The sequence below is a fragment of the Maniola hyperantus genome, chromosome 5 (assembly GCF_902806685.2).
Source record: "Maniola hyperantus chromosome 5, iAphHyp1.2, whole genome shotgun sequence".
NCBI lineage: Eukaryota > Metazoa > Arthropoda > Insecta > Lepidoptera > Nymphalidae > Maniola > Maniola hyperantus.
The window spans coordinates 16,261,720-16,280,055 of NC_048540.1; the positions used below are offsets into that span (position 1 = coordinate 16,261,720).

The 18,336-nt window shown below is 36.1% G+C and overlaps 2 protein-coding genes across 2 annotated transcripts in view; one reads left to right on the forward strand and one right to left on the reverse strand.

Moving 5' to 3' along the window:
* LOC117982200 (uncharacterized) overlaps positions 1-18,336 on the reverse strand; it is a 179,184-nt gene that overhangs the window by 83,418 nt on the left and 77,430 nt on the right. The window lies entirely within an intron of this gene.
* LOC117982170 (probable palmitoyltransferase ZDHHC24) lies at positions 2,297-3,134 on the forward strand. Its single transcript, XM_034968470.2, has one exon. The coding sequence runs from the start codon at positions 2,301-2,303 to the stop codon at positions 3,132-3,134; it is 834 nt and encodes a 277-aa protein (XP_034824361.1). The 5' UTR covers positions 2,297-2,300.

Sequence of the window (18,336 nt, forward strand, 5' to 3'; positions counted from 1 at the left end):
CGCGTGGATTAAGGTTTTTAAAAATCCCGTGGGATAGACAGACAGACACACTTTCGCATTTATAATAGTAAGTATATGGATAAAAGGAAAAGCTGACTGACTTATCAACGCACAGCTAAAACTACTGGACTGATCGGGCTGTTTGGCATGCAGATAGCTACTATGACGTAGACGTTCGCTAAGAAAGGATTTTAGAAAATTTAACCCCTAAGGGGGTAAAAAAGCCATCGATATAAATGACAAGATATGCCCAAGCGAACAAAATTTTTCACGGTTTTGGAACCAAATAAATCAGCGCCACCTCTTACATACTAATTCTTTTTTTTTTTTTTTAATGAATATTAGCCATGTTAAATGACTAATATTACCCTTTCCTCTCCAACTAAGCGTCAAGCTTGTGCTAGGAGTAGGTACGACAATAGTGCAACGGGCGGGGTTTGAACCGTCCACCTTTCGGTTTTCAGTCCACTCCTTTACCCGTTGAGCTATTGAGGCTCATAATGAACGACCCGTTTGAAATCCAGACGTCACTGAGGTTGCACTGGTGCTAAAGCACCACTGAATCGGTGCCATTTTGTTTGTTCAATAGGCCTGTCCATACGAAGTAATATATAAGTCAACTAGCTTATGCTCGCGACTTCGTCCGCGTGGACTACACAAATTTCAAACCCCTATTTCACCCCCTTAGGGGTTGAATTTTCAGAAATCCTTTCTTAGCGGATGCCTACGTCATAATAGCTATCTGCATGCAAAATTTTAGTCCGATCCGTCCAGTAGTTTGAGCTGTGCGTTGATAGATCAGTCAGTCAGTCAGTCAGTCAGTCAGTCAGTCAGTCAGTCAGTCACCTTTTCCTTTTATATATTTAGATGAGTTTTTACTGACTGTCGTAGCAAACGCTTTCAGTCAGAACTATGTAGTAAAGATGAATTTAAACTGAAAAAGATTTTTAACTACGACATAAACACGAATACAATAATTGACGATATAGCTCACATTCACAAAGTGATAAATGTTAATTAAGTATATTAATTAGAGTTAATTACAGCAGGATGCATTACATTTATTACTATCAGATGTTTTTACTGTGCGGAAATCCGGGAAGTGCATAGTATAATATTGCAATTGCAATTATGCAACAAGTGCAACGAGCACCGGCTCCTTTCATATCCACTCATAATATATCGTTCTAACATATATTATACATAATCTAAATAATGGGTAGGTATATAATGGGGATGATGCCTCTATTATTATTATTATTATTTATTTAATTAATATTTAATTAGAACGGCCATAAAGCCAATTACACTAATTAAACTACGAGTACAAACTAACATAAACATACATACAAAAATTGTTAAAATTATAAATTTTAAAAAGCAAAATTATAAATTTTCACAAAAGTGCAAAATCTGACCCATGAGGTCAGCCCATTTGTCAGCAAATATGTCACAGCGAGGGGACTCCTTCAGCAGCGCGTTGAGCGCAGCCAAAGTGCGCGGTATGGGTGACCACTGACTGGAGCGCGCTACCGTGCGACTAAACGGACTTACGAAAAATTTGGAGCGGTGGCGGAGATAGCTGTAATTAGAGGGTGCATAAACGCAGCAGAGCTTGTTGTCAAAAATAAATTATTTCTTAGCAATTATTAAATAGAGGGTCTTCCAAAATTCTTAAAGTACCTAAGTAGAATAAGAGAAGTAAATTAGGTACATAGCGCTACTTTGCAATTGTGCATTGTAAGGTCTACATCTCCTGAGGATCTGGTATCGGAGCGAAACGTGCGTCGAATGTGTGGTGGTGGTGCGTATTGTTTCTGCTTCATGCTTGCTTGGTAGCTAGCTTTTCCTGTATGTTTAGTAGTGGAGGGCGGTGCATATCGCTGCTGCATGTTGCACCATGCAGATTTGTCTGTTTCAGCGGGTTATAGCAAATTAAGCTTTTGATTCCTTGTAGATAAACTGACTGACTGATATACCATCGTAATACGTAGATCTACGTAAAATTCAAACATTGGGTCTGGAACTTGTCTCTATAGCATAGAAGAAATAATTTTCAGAAATTGTTCTCCAGCGAAGCCAGAACGCAATAACGCCATGAGCAAGGTACCTACTCAATATAAAAACTCACTGTAAAAATGAATACCATATAAAAACTGATAAAAACTGTTGGTCTAAAAACTTTCAATGTCAATCTAGAATTACAATGTCAAGTAGCATCAACGTCAAGAAAGCGTTAAGTGGTAAAACACGTATTAAAAATCCTTCTTAAATTATATTAAAGTAAATCAAGCCTAAACATGAACACCAAAGTAATCACAAAAGCCTTACGTCGAAACATAAGTACAATTGCAAAAATCTGGGAAAAGATCCTGTGCTACAACTTAGTCCTTTTGATAACTCCGTGTTACTTTATATTCGAAATGTCTGTAGTACGGCCGACCATTGTCACATACTACAATATAGGTACGCTGAAACATACTTTACATATAATCTGCTCGACCTTTTGCTTCGTAAACGTTGTGGGGAACATGATCTACAGTATCGCTACCGACACAACAGCAAAACCGACCATGCAATCTGACAGTTACTGCGAGATATGCAAGATAAAACGACCGGCGAACGCTTGGCATTGTAAGACATGCAACGTCTGCATACTAAAGAGGGACCATCACTGTTTCTTCTTTTCACGCTGCATTGGACTACGAAACCAAAGATACTACGTCCTGTACCTCGGATACGTATTAATTTCCATGATCTATTCCCTATACTACAACTATTATTACGTTTTGACGAAATTCGGAGACGATAACATGGTTCTGTCAGCTTTTCGAGTGATAAATCCGTTTTTAAGGTATTTAATACCAGAGCCGTTGGGTATTGGAGACCTGTACATGTTCTTTCTGTTCCTGAACACGGGTCTTGTTATTTGGTCAGGAGGGTTGTTCTACTTTCATATGATGAATGTTTTGAGAGGATTAAGTGCACATGAGTTTAGAAAAGACTTAAGTGTGGACAGGGGAATGATGAAGACGAATTTCGTGAGTGTTTTTGGAGTTAAATGGTATTGGGCTATTATCTTGCCGTTTGTCGAAAGTCCGTTACCAGAAGATGTCGATATAAAGTGTCAGTAATTTGTATGTGTTATTAAAATTAGGTTGCAATTTAGTTTTGGTAAGTTTTATTTCGTAGTCACTATACGACAAATAAGGAGTGTAATAATTGCTTATTTATCGCAAACTTCATGCATACCAAATTCAATAATTGAGGAAGCAAAGAACCTTATTAAGAACACATACCTAAATAAAGAATGCTTTATAAATATCTCAGCTCTAGAAAAACATTCCATGTCAAGCCGAGGAGTTGTCTATATTATTTAATACACTTATATATCTAGACAGCCAAATGTTTATTTATAAAAGACTAACTGACATACTTAGCTCAACGAGTCGCGAAACTAAAGTGTCAATGGCAGAGGTACCTATACCTACTCACAGTACCTACTTTAAGAATCCATAAATAGTTGGTGTCTCAAGTAGTTAAAAAACTTATAGTTAAGAAAACCCCAACTAGGTAAACGGACAACCCACAAGAAAGTATATTTGAAATATCAGTGAACCCTTAGTGAACCTCTATCAGATGGTGAATATTCAAACAAGGTGTTATTTCTCTTAAAAAACCGGCCAAGTGCGATAATTCAAAAATTATGATGCATAACAATAAATAAAAATCTGTTTTAGAATGCACAGGTGAAGACCTTACATATGATAATTGATACCCCACTTGATATAGTTATCTTACTTCGAAAATTGAAAATACTAATTATTAGTTTATGACCACAATTTAATTTTTTTTAGTGTGATGTAACCACAAATTCGTGGTTTTCAGATTTTTTCCCGAATGTCTGCTATAAGACCTACTTACCTGCCAAATTTCATGATTCTAGGTCAACGGGAAGTACCCTGTAGGTTTCTTGACAGACCGACAGACAGACAGACAACAAAGTGATCATATAAGGGTTCCGTTTTTCCTTTTGAGGTACGGAACCCTAAAAATAGCAGCAAATGACACTCTCACACAACACCCAAGGCGTAACAGCGTGTAACGGTTACATAAGGCCCACTGAACAACCGGCAACCACGATCTAGTGCTGCAACCACAACCATGCGACAACAACACGGTTACTGGAACCGCACGCGATGGACCTCCTTTAGCTAGTCATTCTACACACGACTGATTAGTGTGCGAGAATTTAGAATATATTAACATAAGATAAAGATAAAAAAATATTTTCGTTCAATGAAACTTTTACAAGTATTTTTGAATCTTCAAGAGATTACCGGTACCTGAGCTGAGTTTAGAAATGACTGTTTCTAAATGGCTTAAGTTTAATTAAATACTAGGTATAGTCCGTAAAAAATGACCAAATTACGGTTCACCTTTAAATTAATGGTTTGTTGGTTTATTGGTTTGTTAAATAATTTTAAATACATATCAAAAATTGCGTAACCGGCAGGAATCAAACCGGCATCTTTTGGGTTCGCGCCCGATGTACTGAAGCGACTGTTCAATGGCATTGAGTGACATAGGAGAGTGACATAGGCTACTTATTATTCCGGTGAGGGTTTTTCAATGGGTTACATTTCCACTAATCAACTCCGTAATACGATTTATTGCGAACATAAGCTCTTAAAAATGACACTACTACTTTCAACAGCTTTCAGGTACTATCATAAGGTCTGAACTTTGAATCTGAAAGCGACATAGTAACTTTTAACATAGTAACATTTAGGTTTAATAATAATAAATAAATAAATAATAAACTTGTAGTATAACTTTATTTTTAACCGACTTCAAAAAAAGGAGGAGGTTCTCAATTCGTCGGAATCTTTTTTTTTTTTTTTTTTTTTTTTTTTTTTTTTATGTATGTTCCCCGATAACACGAAAACGCCTAGACAGGTTTTGAAAATTATTTTTTTGTTTGAAAGGGTATACTTCAAAGTTGGTCCCATTTCAATTTGGTGAAGATCTGATGAACATCTTCGAAGATAGATACTGGAACTCTTCAACGGATAAGAGTAAATTGCTCGCGATCAGTGTAATAGCTTAGTAAACAGTAGACTTTTAACCAGTCATAGCATAATTCCATGGGGCCACTAAAAATTGTGAAATAAAAATTTTTTACAAAAAAAATAAAAACCGACTTCGTTACACAAACACTAAAAATTGAAAAATAATTTAATTTATTACCGAATATATTATGTATACAAGAGTTAATATAGTTCCATAATAATATTTTTTGGGGTCGGTGCCAATGAGGTGCCATTGTGGAGTCCCATAAAAATATGAAGTCTAGACGATTCGCGCAGCTAAAGCTAATTGGCACCGGCACCAAAAAGTATTATTATGGAACTATATTAACTCTTGTATACATAATATATTCGGTAATAAATTAAATTATTTTTCAATTTTTAGTGTTTGTGTAACGAAGTCGGTTTTTATTTTTTTTGTAAAAAAATTTTTAACTAGCTGATGCCCGCGAATTCGAATGCGTGGATTTAGGTTTTTAAAAATCCCGTGGGAACTCTTTGATTTTCCGGAATAAAAAGTAGCCTATGTCCATCTCCAGGTCTTGAACTATACCCATGCAAAACATCACGTCGATCCGTTGCTCCGTTGCGACGTGATTAAAGGACAAACCAACAAACCAATAAACCAACAAACAAACACACTTTCACATTTATAATATGGGTACTGACTACTGATTATTAATGATAATATCGTCGCACCGTATATCGTGGAATAGTTCGCAGTAGAAGCAATCGTATGCGCTTGCGCACGCGACAATCTAAGCACCGTTACGTGTCCGTTATGGTATGTACACCCTCCCACTCGCTTAATGCCTTCACTTTAATATAATTAACTGTTCACATTTAATTTATTCAACCAAACTAACCGTGAAATTAGTTTCAACTCTATTTGGAAAATATTGTCTAGAAAAGAATAATGTGCTATAAATAAATAAGTCCTCGTCACAAAGCTTAATAGTGTCCAGCAATAGGAATAAAATGAAAAATTGAAAATATTTTTTATTCAACTGAACTTTTACAAGTATTTTTGAATCGTCGGATACATGCAGTAGGAATTTAAAACTGTCAACAATCCGAACTATGGCAGCAAGACGCCTTGCGGCGCGAAATCACATCGCATCGTAATTTTTGCGCTGCGAATTCGCATCCCATCGCCACAAAACGTCGCGTGTTCTTGCGATTTTACGTTTGTTGACGCCACTTTTATTTTTTAAATCTAGTTTTTTGTCCAAGCTATCAATATAGCAGCAGTGAGCAAACAAAATACGTTCGGGTAACGATTGTCGAGGGAATAGACACCTGAATGTTATAACTTATAAGGAAGACGTCTTGCCGCAATGCGCGTCTCAGTTTTCTGCATCGCGAATTCGCATCGCACCGATAAGTTGTTTTATGTTTAGAGTTAGACTCTAAGGCCCGGTCTCCACCTAAGCGGAGCGGAGAGGAGATGTGTGCGGTCGGCCTATCAGATTTTTAAAAAAAACACGTGATAATTTTTTCACGTCATTTATTATGAATCTGATTGGTTGACTGAACACATCTCCTCTCCTCTCCGCTTAGGTGGAGACCGGGCCTAAATCCCACATCCGTGGAGCCCTGTGACATCACACCACGGTGGCTCACCGTACAGTACCTAATACCTATTTTCCGAACCAACTCACGAGCAGCATTTACGTAACCCACCTTAAAGGGACGGCGCTCGTGACGGATCTGAATGTCGTCAGCGTCGCGGCGTCAATATAAATATTACAAATGGCCTCCTTAACACATTCGAAAGAGGAAACCGATATATTGCAATATGTATTTAACTTGGTAATGAGTGGAATGCCCTTCCGCCGTCCTACGAGTACTAATTTAAGCTGAAAACACAATATTATAGGGAAACAAGGTCTCTGAGGCGCGGACACCGCGATGTTCGATAAAACATGAAGCGCCCCATCCGGCATAGGGGGGGGGGGGGGGGGGCGTGTTTGGTGTAAAAAGGAAAAAGCTGACTGACTAACTAACTGACTGATCTATCAACGCACAGCACAAGCTACTGGACGAATCGGGCTGAAATTTGGCATGCAGATAGCTATTATGACGTAGACACCCGCTAAGAAAGGATTTTTGAAAATTAAACCCCTAAGGGGTAAAATAGGGGTTCGAAATTTGAATAGTCCACGCGAACGAAGTCGTGGACATAAGCTAGTATATCACAAATTCATCAGTGATTGAAGACCTCTTCGAATAGTGCGTGTTACTAGTGATGACATTATTATGCGGTATGATTTCTTACCTTAACAAGTAGATACCTATAGGATAACAGAACAGGTTAATATAACGCCACAGGTGTTTAGAAAACCATCATGGAAACACTTTATGGGAATATAGGTTTTATATTAACATAACTTACGGGTGAAAATACCATGAAAGTATATTGCTCTACATATATGAGTAATAGATAGTCGGAATGGGTAAACGAAAGCCGTGGTATATAGAACATAACATTATGTGGTGTAACGCGGAAGATATGCGCTTTTCCATCATTATGGTCGTCATAATTATTATAATCTGATTTTTTACACGTTACACATAACCTAGATAACGCACCTACCATTTATCACTATTCTTTCATTCTTGATATATATTTTAGGGTTCCGTACCTCAAAGGAAAAACGGAACCCATATAGGATCACTTTGTTGTCTGTCTGTGTGTCTGTCTGTCTGTCAAGAAACCTACTTCCCATTGACCTAGAATTATGAAATTTGGCAGGAAGGTCTTATAGCAGATATGAGGAGAAAAATCTAAAAACCGTGAATTTGTGGTTACATCACAAGAAAAAATTTAAAATATGTTCATGAACAAATATTGCTATTTTCAACTTTCAAAGTAAGATTACTATACCAAGTGAGGTATCATATTAAATTTTTACTTGTACATTTTAAAACAGATTTTTATTTATTTGTAGGCATAAGAGTTTTTGATTTATCGTGCAAAATTTTGATAAAATACGATTGTAGTACGGAACCCTTGGTGCGCATGCCTGACTCACACTTGGCCGGTTTTTATTCAGACACTCCTTCGTTAGCTCGCTTCCATCTTAGACTGCATGAGTATTTATTTTATTTATTTATTTATAAAACCTCTATAATTTTTTTCTAATATTTCTTTATCAGTTGACCTAGTCCTCGTAACAGATCGTATCGTATTATTTCCCCACAGATAAAAAAACCGGTCAAGTGCGAGTCAGATTCGCGCACTGAGGGTTCCGTACTACAATCGTATTTTATCGACATTTTTCACGATAAATCAAAAACTATTATGCCTAAAAATAAATAAAAATCTGTTTTAGAATGTACAAGTAACGCCATTTCATATGATACCCCACTTGGTATGGTAATCTTACTTTGAAAGTTGAAAATAGCAATATTTTTTCATGACCACAATTTAATTTTTTTATGTGATGTAACCACAAATTCATGGTTTTCAGATTTTCCCCTGAATTAGTGCTATAAGATCTACCTACCTGCCAAATTTCATGATTCTAGGTCAACGGGAAGTACGCTGTAGGTTTCTTGACAGACCGACAGACAGACAGACAGACAACAAAGTGATCCTATAAGGGTTCCGTTTTTCCTTTTGAGGTACGGAACCCTAAAAAGCAATGAAACAAATTCGGCCTCGAACAGCGATGGCTGTAATGTTTACTTTTAAATAGTCTCACTTTAATCTTGCCAATTATTGAGAAACAAGAGCTATCCAAAAGTCAACCATTTAATTTAGTTACAAAGTCTTTTGTTATGAAAATCTTTTAAGATTTCATTGCGATCAATTCATAGCTACTTAATATTAATTTTACGCAAATGTAGTAGTTTTCTTACAAATTTTTTTTTTTCAAAATCGTCCTTTACTTTTCTAAAATGTCGCTTAGCTAATCACTACCCATATTTTAAATGTGAAAGTGTGTTTGTTTGTTGGCTTATTGATGTATCGGTTTGTTGGTTTGTCCTTCAATTACAGCGCAACGGAGCAACGGATCAGCGTGAATTTTTTCATGGACAAGGCAAATCATCACGGAAAATCAAAGAGATTTCAAGGAATTTTTTAAAACCTAAATCCACGCGAATAAATTCGCAGGCATCATCTATATTTTATAATTTCAATGATATAATCCTCTGTCTCGCTGGTCTAGTTTTAGCTTAATCGGTCAGAGAACAAAGGTCCCGGGTTCGAATCCCACCCTGGACAAACCTCTCAATTTCCAAAAATATTGTAACACCATTTCACGTGTATTTTTGCAAAAAAGAATTATGAATTATGAATTGTTTAAAAAAATTATTCATGAGACATTACTGTCTTCAGCAATCTGCCAATCCGCACTTGGCCAGTCTGCTGGACTATGGCCAACCCCTTCTCATCCTAAAAGCAGACCCGTCCTCAATAGTGAGCCGACGATGGGTTGATGATGATGATGATCTTCAGCAAGCAAAGACAGAAACATCAGTAGTTCTGCCTACTTAGATATCGTCCCAATGATGTAAAAACGAATTCTTCACGCAACAATATGCAACAATTTGCAACATAGTGTGAATAATTAAAACTCGTGATCTACATAAAGCAACATTGCAAGTAAATAAAAAAAAATGGTGACGGTCTAATCGCTCAAGTATTAAGCAAATAACTAAGTTAATGCTTGGTCAATCTTTAACATCTAACTTATCTAAAATAGCCAACCGTCCATTGCAGGTGTAGAGTTGATGAAACGTTGATTACCTGCAAGGATAAGAAAAAAACAAATTAGAAACATAGACCTATTATCGGTATTATACCCATGAGAAACTAAACTAAGGATAAAAAAACGAATTAGAAACATAGACCTATAAATCATAGAGCATTACATGAATATGTCATTCAATGTTCTCAGCGTACATATTCAAAATCCTTTGATTTTTTATCGTTTTGTATTTTATGTCTTTTTTCTTGTACCTTTATTTGTATTTAAATTTATTATTAATTATCTAGTTAGTGTAAGTGGCACTGCCGTTCTAATAAGATATAAAAAATAAAAATAAATAAATAAATAAATAATACCCATGAGAAACTATACTTAGGATAAAAAACCAAATTAGAAACATAGACCTATAATACCCATGAGAAACTGTACTGAGGATAAAAAAAAACAAATTAGAAATATAGACCTACTTATAATACCCATCAGAAACTATACTTTTTATATACCTACGTAAAAGAAGTCATGGCATGATATTGTAGGTACCTATATAAAATCTTTAAAAGAGCAACTGCCGAGTTTCTCACTGGTTTTTCTCGGTAGGAAAGGCATTTCGCGAACCAGTGGTAGATGCATATGACGATTCAAAAGTACTTGTAAATGTTTAATTGAATAAAAAAAAATTATTCAGTTAAAAGAATTGAATAAATTTTTTTTTCATTCAATTAAAATCCATCGCTCGCGCGAATCAAATGACGTACCATTTATCAAAATCGGTTGAACCGTTCAGTAGTTACAAGCGCACATAGGAACGGACATACATACGTACATACAGATCAAAGACATAACCCTCCTTTGTGGTTCGTTGGGTACAAAACCTACGAATAACAATATCTAATTTGTTATTCGGAAATAAAATCACAATAAACAGTTTACGTTTTTAAAAAGTGTGACTAATTTTATACAACGGACACAAAAGCCGCGAAGTAAATAAATGTAAAAAATATACTCTTTTATGAAAGTGAACTAGTGATACTTATTATTTATTTATGTAACACAACTACAAAAAAATATATCTAAATATTATATAAAACAAAAAGGTGACTGACTGACTGATTGACTGACTGACTGATCTATCAACGCACAGCACAAACTACTGGACGGATCGGGCTGAAATTTAGCATGCAGACAGCTATTATGACGGAGGCATCCTCTAAGAAAGGATTTTTGAAAATTCAACCCCTAAGGGGGTGAAATAGGGGGTTGAAATTTGTGTAGTCCACGCGGACGAAGGCGCGAGCATAAGTTAGTATAGGTATATTTAGATTAGATAATCAGATTACCGAATCTGTCTCTTCATCAAAATCGGGTCAGCAGTTACGCCGTTACTGACCGATCCACTTTCAAATTTAATAGGTTTTAAGTTTTTGAAAATCACGCGGGAAACTCTGATTTTCAAGGATAAAAGTAGCCTATTTCCATGCGTTAACTATATCCATGCAAAAAATCTATTCGTTTCTCCGTTTGTGCGTGATTGTAGGACAAACAACAAACATAGTTTCGCATTTATATTATGGGTAGTGATAGCAGTAGGTAGGTGCACCAATGCACAATCTGCATCGAAGCGCAACGACCAATACAATAGTTAGATTATTTTTAGGGTTCCGTACCTCAAAAGGAAAAACGGAACCCTTATAGGATCACTTTGTTGTCTGTCTGTCAAGAAACCTACAGGGTACTTCCCGTTGACCTAGAATCATGAAATTTGGCAGGTAGGTAGGTCTTGTAGCAGACGTTCGGGGAAAAATCTGAAAAACGTAAATTTGTAATTCACGTTTTTCAGATTACACAGATACAGAAATACGTAATTATTAGTATTTTCAATTTTCGAAGTAAGATAACTATAATATCAAGTGGGGTATCATATGAAAGGTCTTCACCTGTGCATTCTAAAACAGATTTTTACTTATTTTTATGCATCATGTAAGTTTTTGAATTATTGTGCAAAATGTCGAAAAAATACGACTGTAGTGCGGAACCCTCGTTGCGCGAGCCTGATTCGCACTTGGCTGGTTTTATAGGTAGGTACATTAAGATTGGATTCGTCTCGGTCTTGTCACAAAAAAGTCCACTTTTTGTGAGGAAACTCTAAAGACGTTCTCTCAAAATTATAGTTGAAGAACTAGTGGCTATAATTACTGAACTAAATTAGTGTTTATAGAAGAGCTATTTCAAACAAAAATGTATTTCAAACAAAAACCCGGTGCGGGCAAGTGAGGGTGACGTGCGGGTGTGCAAGGCGTCCTCCCGCCTCATACCACGATTGCGATCTCGACCTGTCGCGGACTTATAGCTTTCAGATGGAGCATTTTTGTGTTTTATTTTACAGTGCGACAAGGCTATCTTGGCACTTGGAGAACAAAGGCTTAGACTATTCAAACAAGAACAAAGGGGACACTTGACGGCAAACGTTAGTTCTGATTTTCGCCATGGCACGCCAAGATAGCCTTGTCGCACTATAATATTAATGAACATGACGTTTACAATGTTGCTAAAGGGCTTAAGGATTATTATAAAGGGGTTTATAGGGCTTTTCAAGCCCAACATTTTAATTTGAATATGTAGGTAATTTTTTGTGTTTAGTAAAATAAGAATCTAGCATCTAAGAATTTTTGGCGCCAGCTCTGTGACTATTATCTAAGGTTATATTATATTTTTAAGCACTCATCGAAGTTGCATAACGATTGATTAGCGTAAAGAAATTGTATTCTAACCATTTCAGAAAAGATTCTGATGTTTAAATTTAAAACGCTGTTAACACCAATTTGCGAATCTGATAAATAGTGTTTAGTGTGTACAAACAACATTGCTTCACAGTGTGAAATGTTAATAATTTCGAATGGTTTTTACTTTTTACTAACGAGCTGCTGAGATAAATATAGAGCGCACTTTGACTTTGCTCAGACTTAAGATTGAGATTAAACGAGACAGATTTATGTGATAAATATAGCTATGTCTCGTTTTAACTCTGTTTTAAGTCTAAGCTAAGTCAGACTGCGCTCTATAGCTGATCTCACCCTTAGGGTGAGACCTACAGATAGAGTTGACCATAATGATGACGAAATTCTTATCGTAATAACATTATAATATCTAAAATATATGAAAGGAAAAGCTGACTGACTGATCTAACAACGCACAGATTAAACTACTGGATGGATCGGGCTGAAATTTGGCATGATTATAACTGTTATGACGTAGATATCCGTCAAGAAAGGATTTTTAAAAATTCAACCCCTAAGGGAGTAAAGTAGGGATTTGAAATGTGTGTAGTCCACGCGTTCGAAGTCGCGAGCATAAGCTAGTCAAACTATATTTAACTTTCGACCTTGATAGACACACAAAGAAAGTTACCCAAGAGCAACCAGTTAAAACGATCAATTACTTAATTAGTTTAATGTAAAACGGCTAATTAGCATGTCATTATATGGAACGGACGGACAAGACATACGCATTGTAATCTCAATGGCAGTACAATGGCAGTGGTAATGTAGTTGTTGCTACATTAATATATAATTACAATGTAATTTGTAATAGAATATGGTGCTAGGGAATACGGTTAATTATTTCTGTTATAATGTACAGTATAATATACCTATGTATTGCCGAATAGGTTTCTTTTGGAACTATCTTGCATAATACCTAGATATGGTTTGTCACATACAGCTGTGATATACACGCTGTATGTTTGACATATACAGCGTGTCCCTCGATAAATTGTATAGTTCTTGCATTTCACGAAGGCCAGTGATTCATGCTTGTGTTTTAAAGGTCGATGTAGCCGGCAATACAGTAGTATTGTATTTTACACATAGCTCCGAAAAGTGAGAGGTGCGTGCCCAGGATCATATATATATGTTATACATGCCATAATAGTTATGCATGCCAAATTTCAGCCTGATCCGTCCAGTAGTTTGGGCTGTGCGTTGATAGATGAGTCAGTCAGTCAGTGACCTTTTCCTTTTATATACATATTTAGATGTTATTTGATTTTGTGGAAACTTAGTAATAAAAAAGCTACCTACTTTAGCATGAATATTCTTTGTAATTAAAACACTACATAAAAATAATGTTTTACAAAAAAATCGGGGAAGTGCGAGTTCCACTGCACACGAAGGGTTCCGTGCCATCGTACAAGAAATAACACTATTATTTATTTTTTAATTTTCATGGCGACCATTTTGAAATTTTTATTATTTGTTGTTATAATAGAAATACACATCTGTAAAAAAATTATGTTTCTACCTTTTACGGTTCACAAGATACAGCCCACTGACAAACAGACGGACGGAAGGCCAGCGCAGGCTTAGTAATATTGTGTCATTGGCACCCTTTGGGTACGGAACACTAAAAAACTGTTTAATCATAGCAGAATTCGTTTCAAGTTTTTAATTAGTATTTCGCAGATGAATTTATGGGCGATTGAGTTTTTAATTATAAAAGTGATTGATTTAGAACAATAATAGTGTACGGAGAACCTTGGCATTCTGTTAAACGAAATAAGAAGAAGAAGAATCTATTCGCTGACAATATAATGGGATGCTAATTAATATGGAATTTATGCTAATTAACTGATAAAATATACTTAATCAGGTCATCATTATATCCTAGCTATTTACTTAGGTGCTAAAAATGATGTCGCTTTATCTATACTTATTCAACTTAGTATAATATTTACATAGGTAATAGGTGATAGATCCTACAAGTATCCTGAATCCTGAATCCTGAAACCCTGCATCCCTGAGGCCTGAAGGTATGCTAACTAAATATATGGAACGTTGCAAATATATGCTAATTAATTGATGAAATATGCTCAATAGGTCATTATTATCTGCTAGCTATTCACCTACTTAGGTGTTTAAAAAAACTGGCCAAGTGCGAGTCAGGCTCGCGCACCAAGAGTTCCGTACTCGGGTATTTTTTTTCGACGTTTTGCACGATAAATCAAAACACTAATATGCATAAAAATAAGAGAAAATCTGTCTTAGAATGTACATGTAAAGCCGTTTCATAGGATACCCCACTTGGTATAGTTATCTTACAGTTAACTATCTTACTTTGAAAATTTAAAATACATTTTAATTATTTTTCTGTGATGTAACCACAAATTCACGGTTTTCGGATTTATCCCTTTACTATTTCCTACCTACCTACCAAATTTCATGATTCTAGGTCAACGGGAAGTACTCTATAGGTTTTCTTGACAGACACGTCGGACAGACGGACATATGGACAGACGGACATACGGACAGACGGACAGACAGACAACGAAGTGATCCTATAGTGGTTCCTTTTTTCGTTTTGAGGAACGGAACCCGAAATTAGAGATCCCTACGAAATTTATAATAGGTAAACTACCCGTGCGAAGCGTGCGTTAGGTAGGTATAATGGTAGCAAGGCGGAAGAAATAGAGTCGTGACATGTAGTCGTGACCAGCCACTCGTTCGACTACATCTCAAACCTGACCCTTCGTCGGCCAGATCAAGATGTGAGAGCTAATTTCCTCGCAGTATTGCCATAATTAGACTATCATTTGCAAATGCTTCCCCTTCCAGTCCCCCTATTGTGTAAGAATAACGTATTCATCGTTATCGTAATCGTCAACAAATATTTCTGCCCTTTGATTGGCTGTGAAAAAATGTAAACAGCGAATCAACCAATCAAAGGGCTGTACCCGTAGTATAAGATTTTACGTCACACCAAACGTTGCTAGAATTCGAGAGTCGAAACACTTCTGCGTTATAGTAAACTGGATCTTAAGCGCCTTGTTTTAAAGCTCAAGTTTGTCTACACATCTACAGCCAGCGCTCCAAGCGGAAACGTTGCGAAATTAAAATCAGTGGCTTTGAATTTTTGACTTCAATTCAAGGCTCTTTAGGTCCATTTTACTTTGATGTTATTGTGTTTCGATTCTCGAATATCGATCTCGATTCTCGATCTTATACTACGGGTGCAGAATTTGTTGACGATTACGATAACGATGAAATCGTTATTCTTACACAATTGGGCGGGCAGGTTAGCCCTCTTCCATCTTAGACTGCATCGTCACTTACCAACAGGTGAGATTGCAGTCAAGGGCTAACTTGTATCTAAATAAAATAAAAAATGCTGCGGGCTACTGCATAATATGTTTGTAGCAATGTAGTCGAACATTTATTATCACTACCCATATTATTATAAACGCGAAAGTCTCTTTCTAAAGGTCGATGTTCATCACTTTCGGTTGAAAATGAAATTTGATTTATTAGCGTCTTTACGTTATGTATTTCATAGATGTTGAATACATAATCTTTAAACGCACAAGACATAAATATTAAAGCAATATAAACCTCTATAACATATTACGACATCAACTATGCAATATCAGATAACATGTCAATAAATGAGGATTGAGGAATGTCTAAGATGCTCCCACTAAAATAACAAATAATAAAATGACGACAAAAACCACAAAAGCGAAAGTATTTATCATGCTTTTGGTTGGAATAACAAACGACTTGAGATGTAATAATGTAGGTTTACCATTAATCTGATAGATCTATTAACTGACTCACAATTTTTTACTGATCATTAATAATTTACTGATCATTAAAAGTGATTGACGGTTACAATTTATTATTCACTGGCTTATGCTCGCGACTTCGTTCGCGTGGACTACACAAATTTCAAACCCCTATTTCACCCCCTTATGAGTTGAATTATCAAAAATCCTTTCTTAGCGGATTCCTGCGTCATAATAGTTATCTGCATGTCAAATTTCAGCCCTTAGTCAGTCAGTCAGTCAGTCAGTCTGGCAGTTAGTCAGTCAGTCACTCACCTTTTCCTTTTATATATTTATATAATTAGCTGAAGCTTGTGACTTGCATATAGGTCTAGTAACTCTTTGATTTACTGGGATAAAACGTAGCCCATGTCATTCTTCAGGTCTTTAACTATGCGAAAAATCACGCCAACCCGTTGTTTCGTTGCTGCGTGATTGGGGGATAAATAAACAAACCTACACACTTTCGCATAATTATTATTGGTCGGAATGGCAACGTTGGAACTACTTACTTCAAAGAGGCATAAAATATCCAATGATGGAATGGATGCATGTTAATAATGATGATTTTACCCGCCCTATCCTCCGACGTTGCTTGGAATTCTTGAAAATCGTTAGTAAGATATATTTAAAAAAATGCTAAAAAAATTACATGACATTTCACCGTGGTTAATAGCCTTATCTGGTGACAGAAGGGCTGGCTCATTTTTTGCGCGAAGGATCAGCCTGGCTGTCCAGCGCGGAAACGCAGCCAGTCGGTAGGTATTCTTGGCACCATTCTACGCGGGCGTGATTTGTACAGTAATAAGATAAGGATTGTAACATTTTCAATAAAAAAGGGAAAAGTTATTTCGACATATTTAAACTTAATCTGATGGTTACCCTACAGTCGGGCGAGCGGACAAAAGGCCGAAGACCTTGCCAAACGAAAATACGAAGAACATTTAGCTGGGTTGAAAAAAAGGATGAATTTTATAATTCGATGCTATGTTATAAAGATGATTTGTAATTCATTATGATGCGGACCATTAGCGGCCTCTTTATTAATATAATATAATTAATAATAATAATTAATTACATCCTGAATGCTGTCCATCATTTCAGAATGGTAAGTTTTTTAGGGCTGCCGCCTCTACCAATCTAAACCTACATAATAAAAATACATACTTGTTCTGACTAATTGATTGATCTGGGGTTAGATTAGAAACTTGAAATAAAATACAATAAAGGTTCCTTTTATAACGTAGACACATACTAAGGATTTTCGGAAATTCCACCCCTAAGCAGGTTAGGGGACGAAAGATTGCATGAAAGTCTGTCATTTTTCTAGTAGGTAATATCGACGAGTTTTAGGGTTAAAAAAAACCGGCCAAGTGCGAGTCAGGCTCGCGCAATGAGGGTTCCATACTACAGTCGAATTTTTCGACATTTTGCACGATAATTCTAAAACTATGATGCATAAAAATAAATAAAAATCTGTTTTAGAATGTACAGGTGAAGACCTTTCATATGATACCCCACTTGATATAGTCACTCACTTCGAAAGTTGAAAATACTAATAAAACTAAAATACTAGGTAATTAGTTCATGACCACAATTTAATTTTTTTTGTGTGATCTAACCCTAAATTCAATTGAGTTTATTAGTTAAGTTTATTCTTATTCTCAAAAGTTAGTGTTGGAAGACACGGCTGAAAATTATGGAGAACTCTCAGGCATGCAGGTTTCCTCACGATGTTTTCCTTCACCGTTGAAGCTAGTGATTACTCTATTCAGTTACATTGTTTAAAAACATCATACAGTGTGTGAATAACACCGTAACAATAACGCACGGCACACTTGATGTAGGAACAATCACAATGTATTGTATGGTATTGTGATTACAACAATTATTGTAAATGCGAGAAGGAAAACCAGACAATGGCTGTTGGGCGACA

What these genes read in the sequence shown, in the direction of transcription:
- LOC117982170 (XM_034968470.2), top strand. Translation starts at nt 2,301, where the DNA reads ATGAACACCAAAGTAATCACAAAAGCCTTACGTCGAAACATAAGTACA.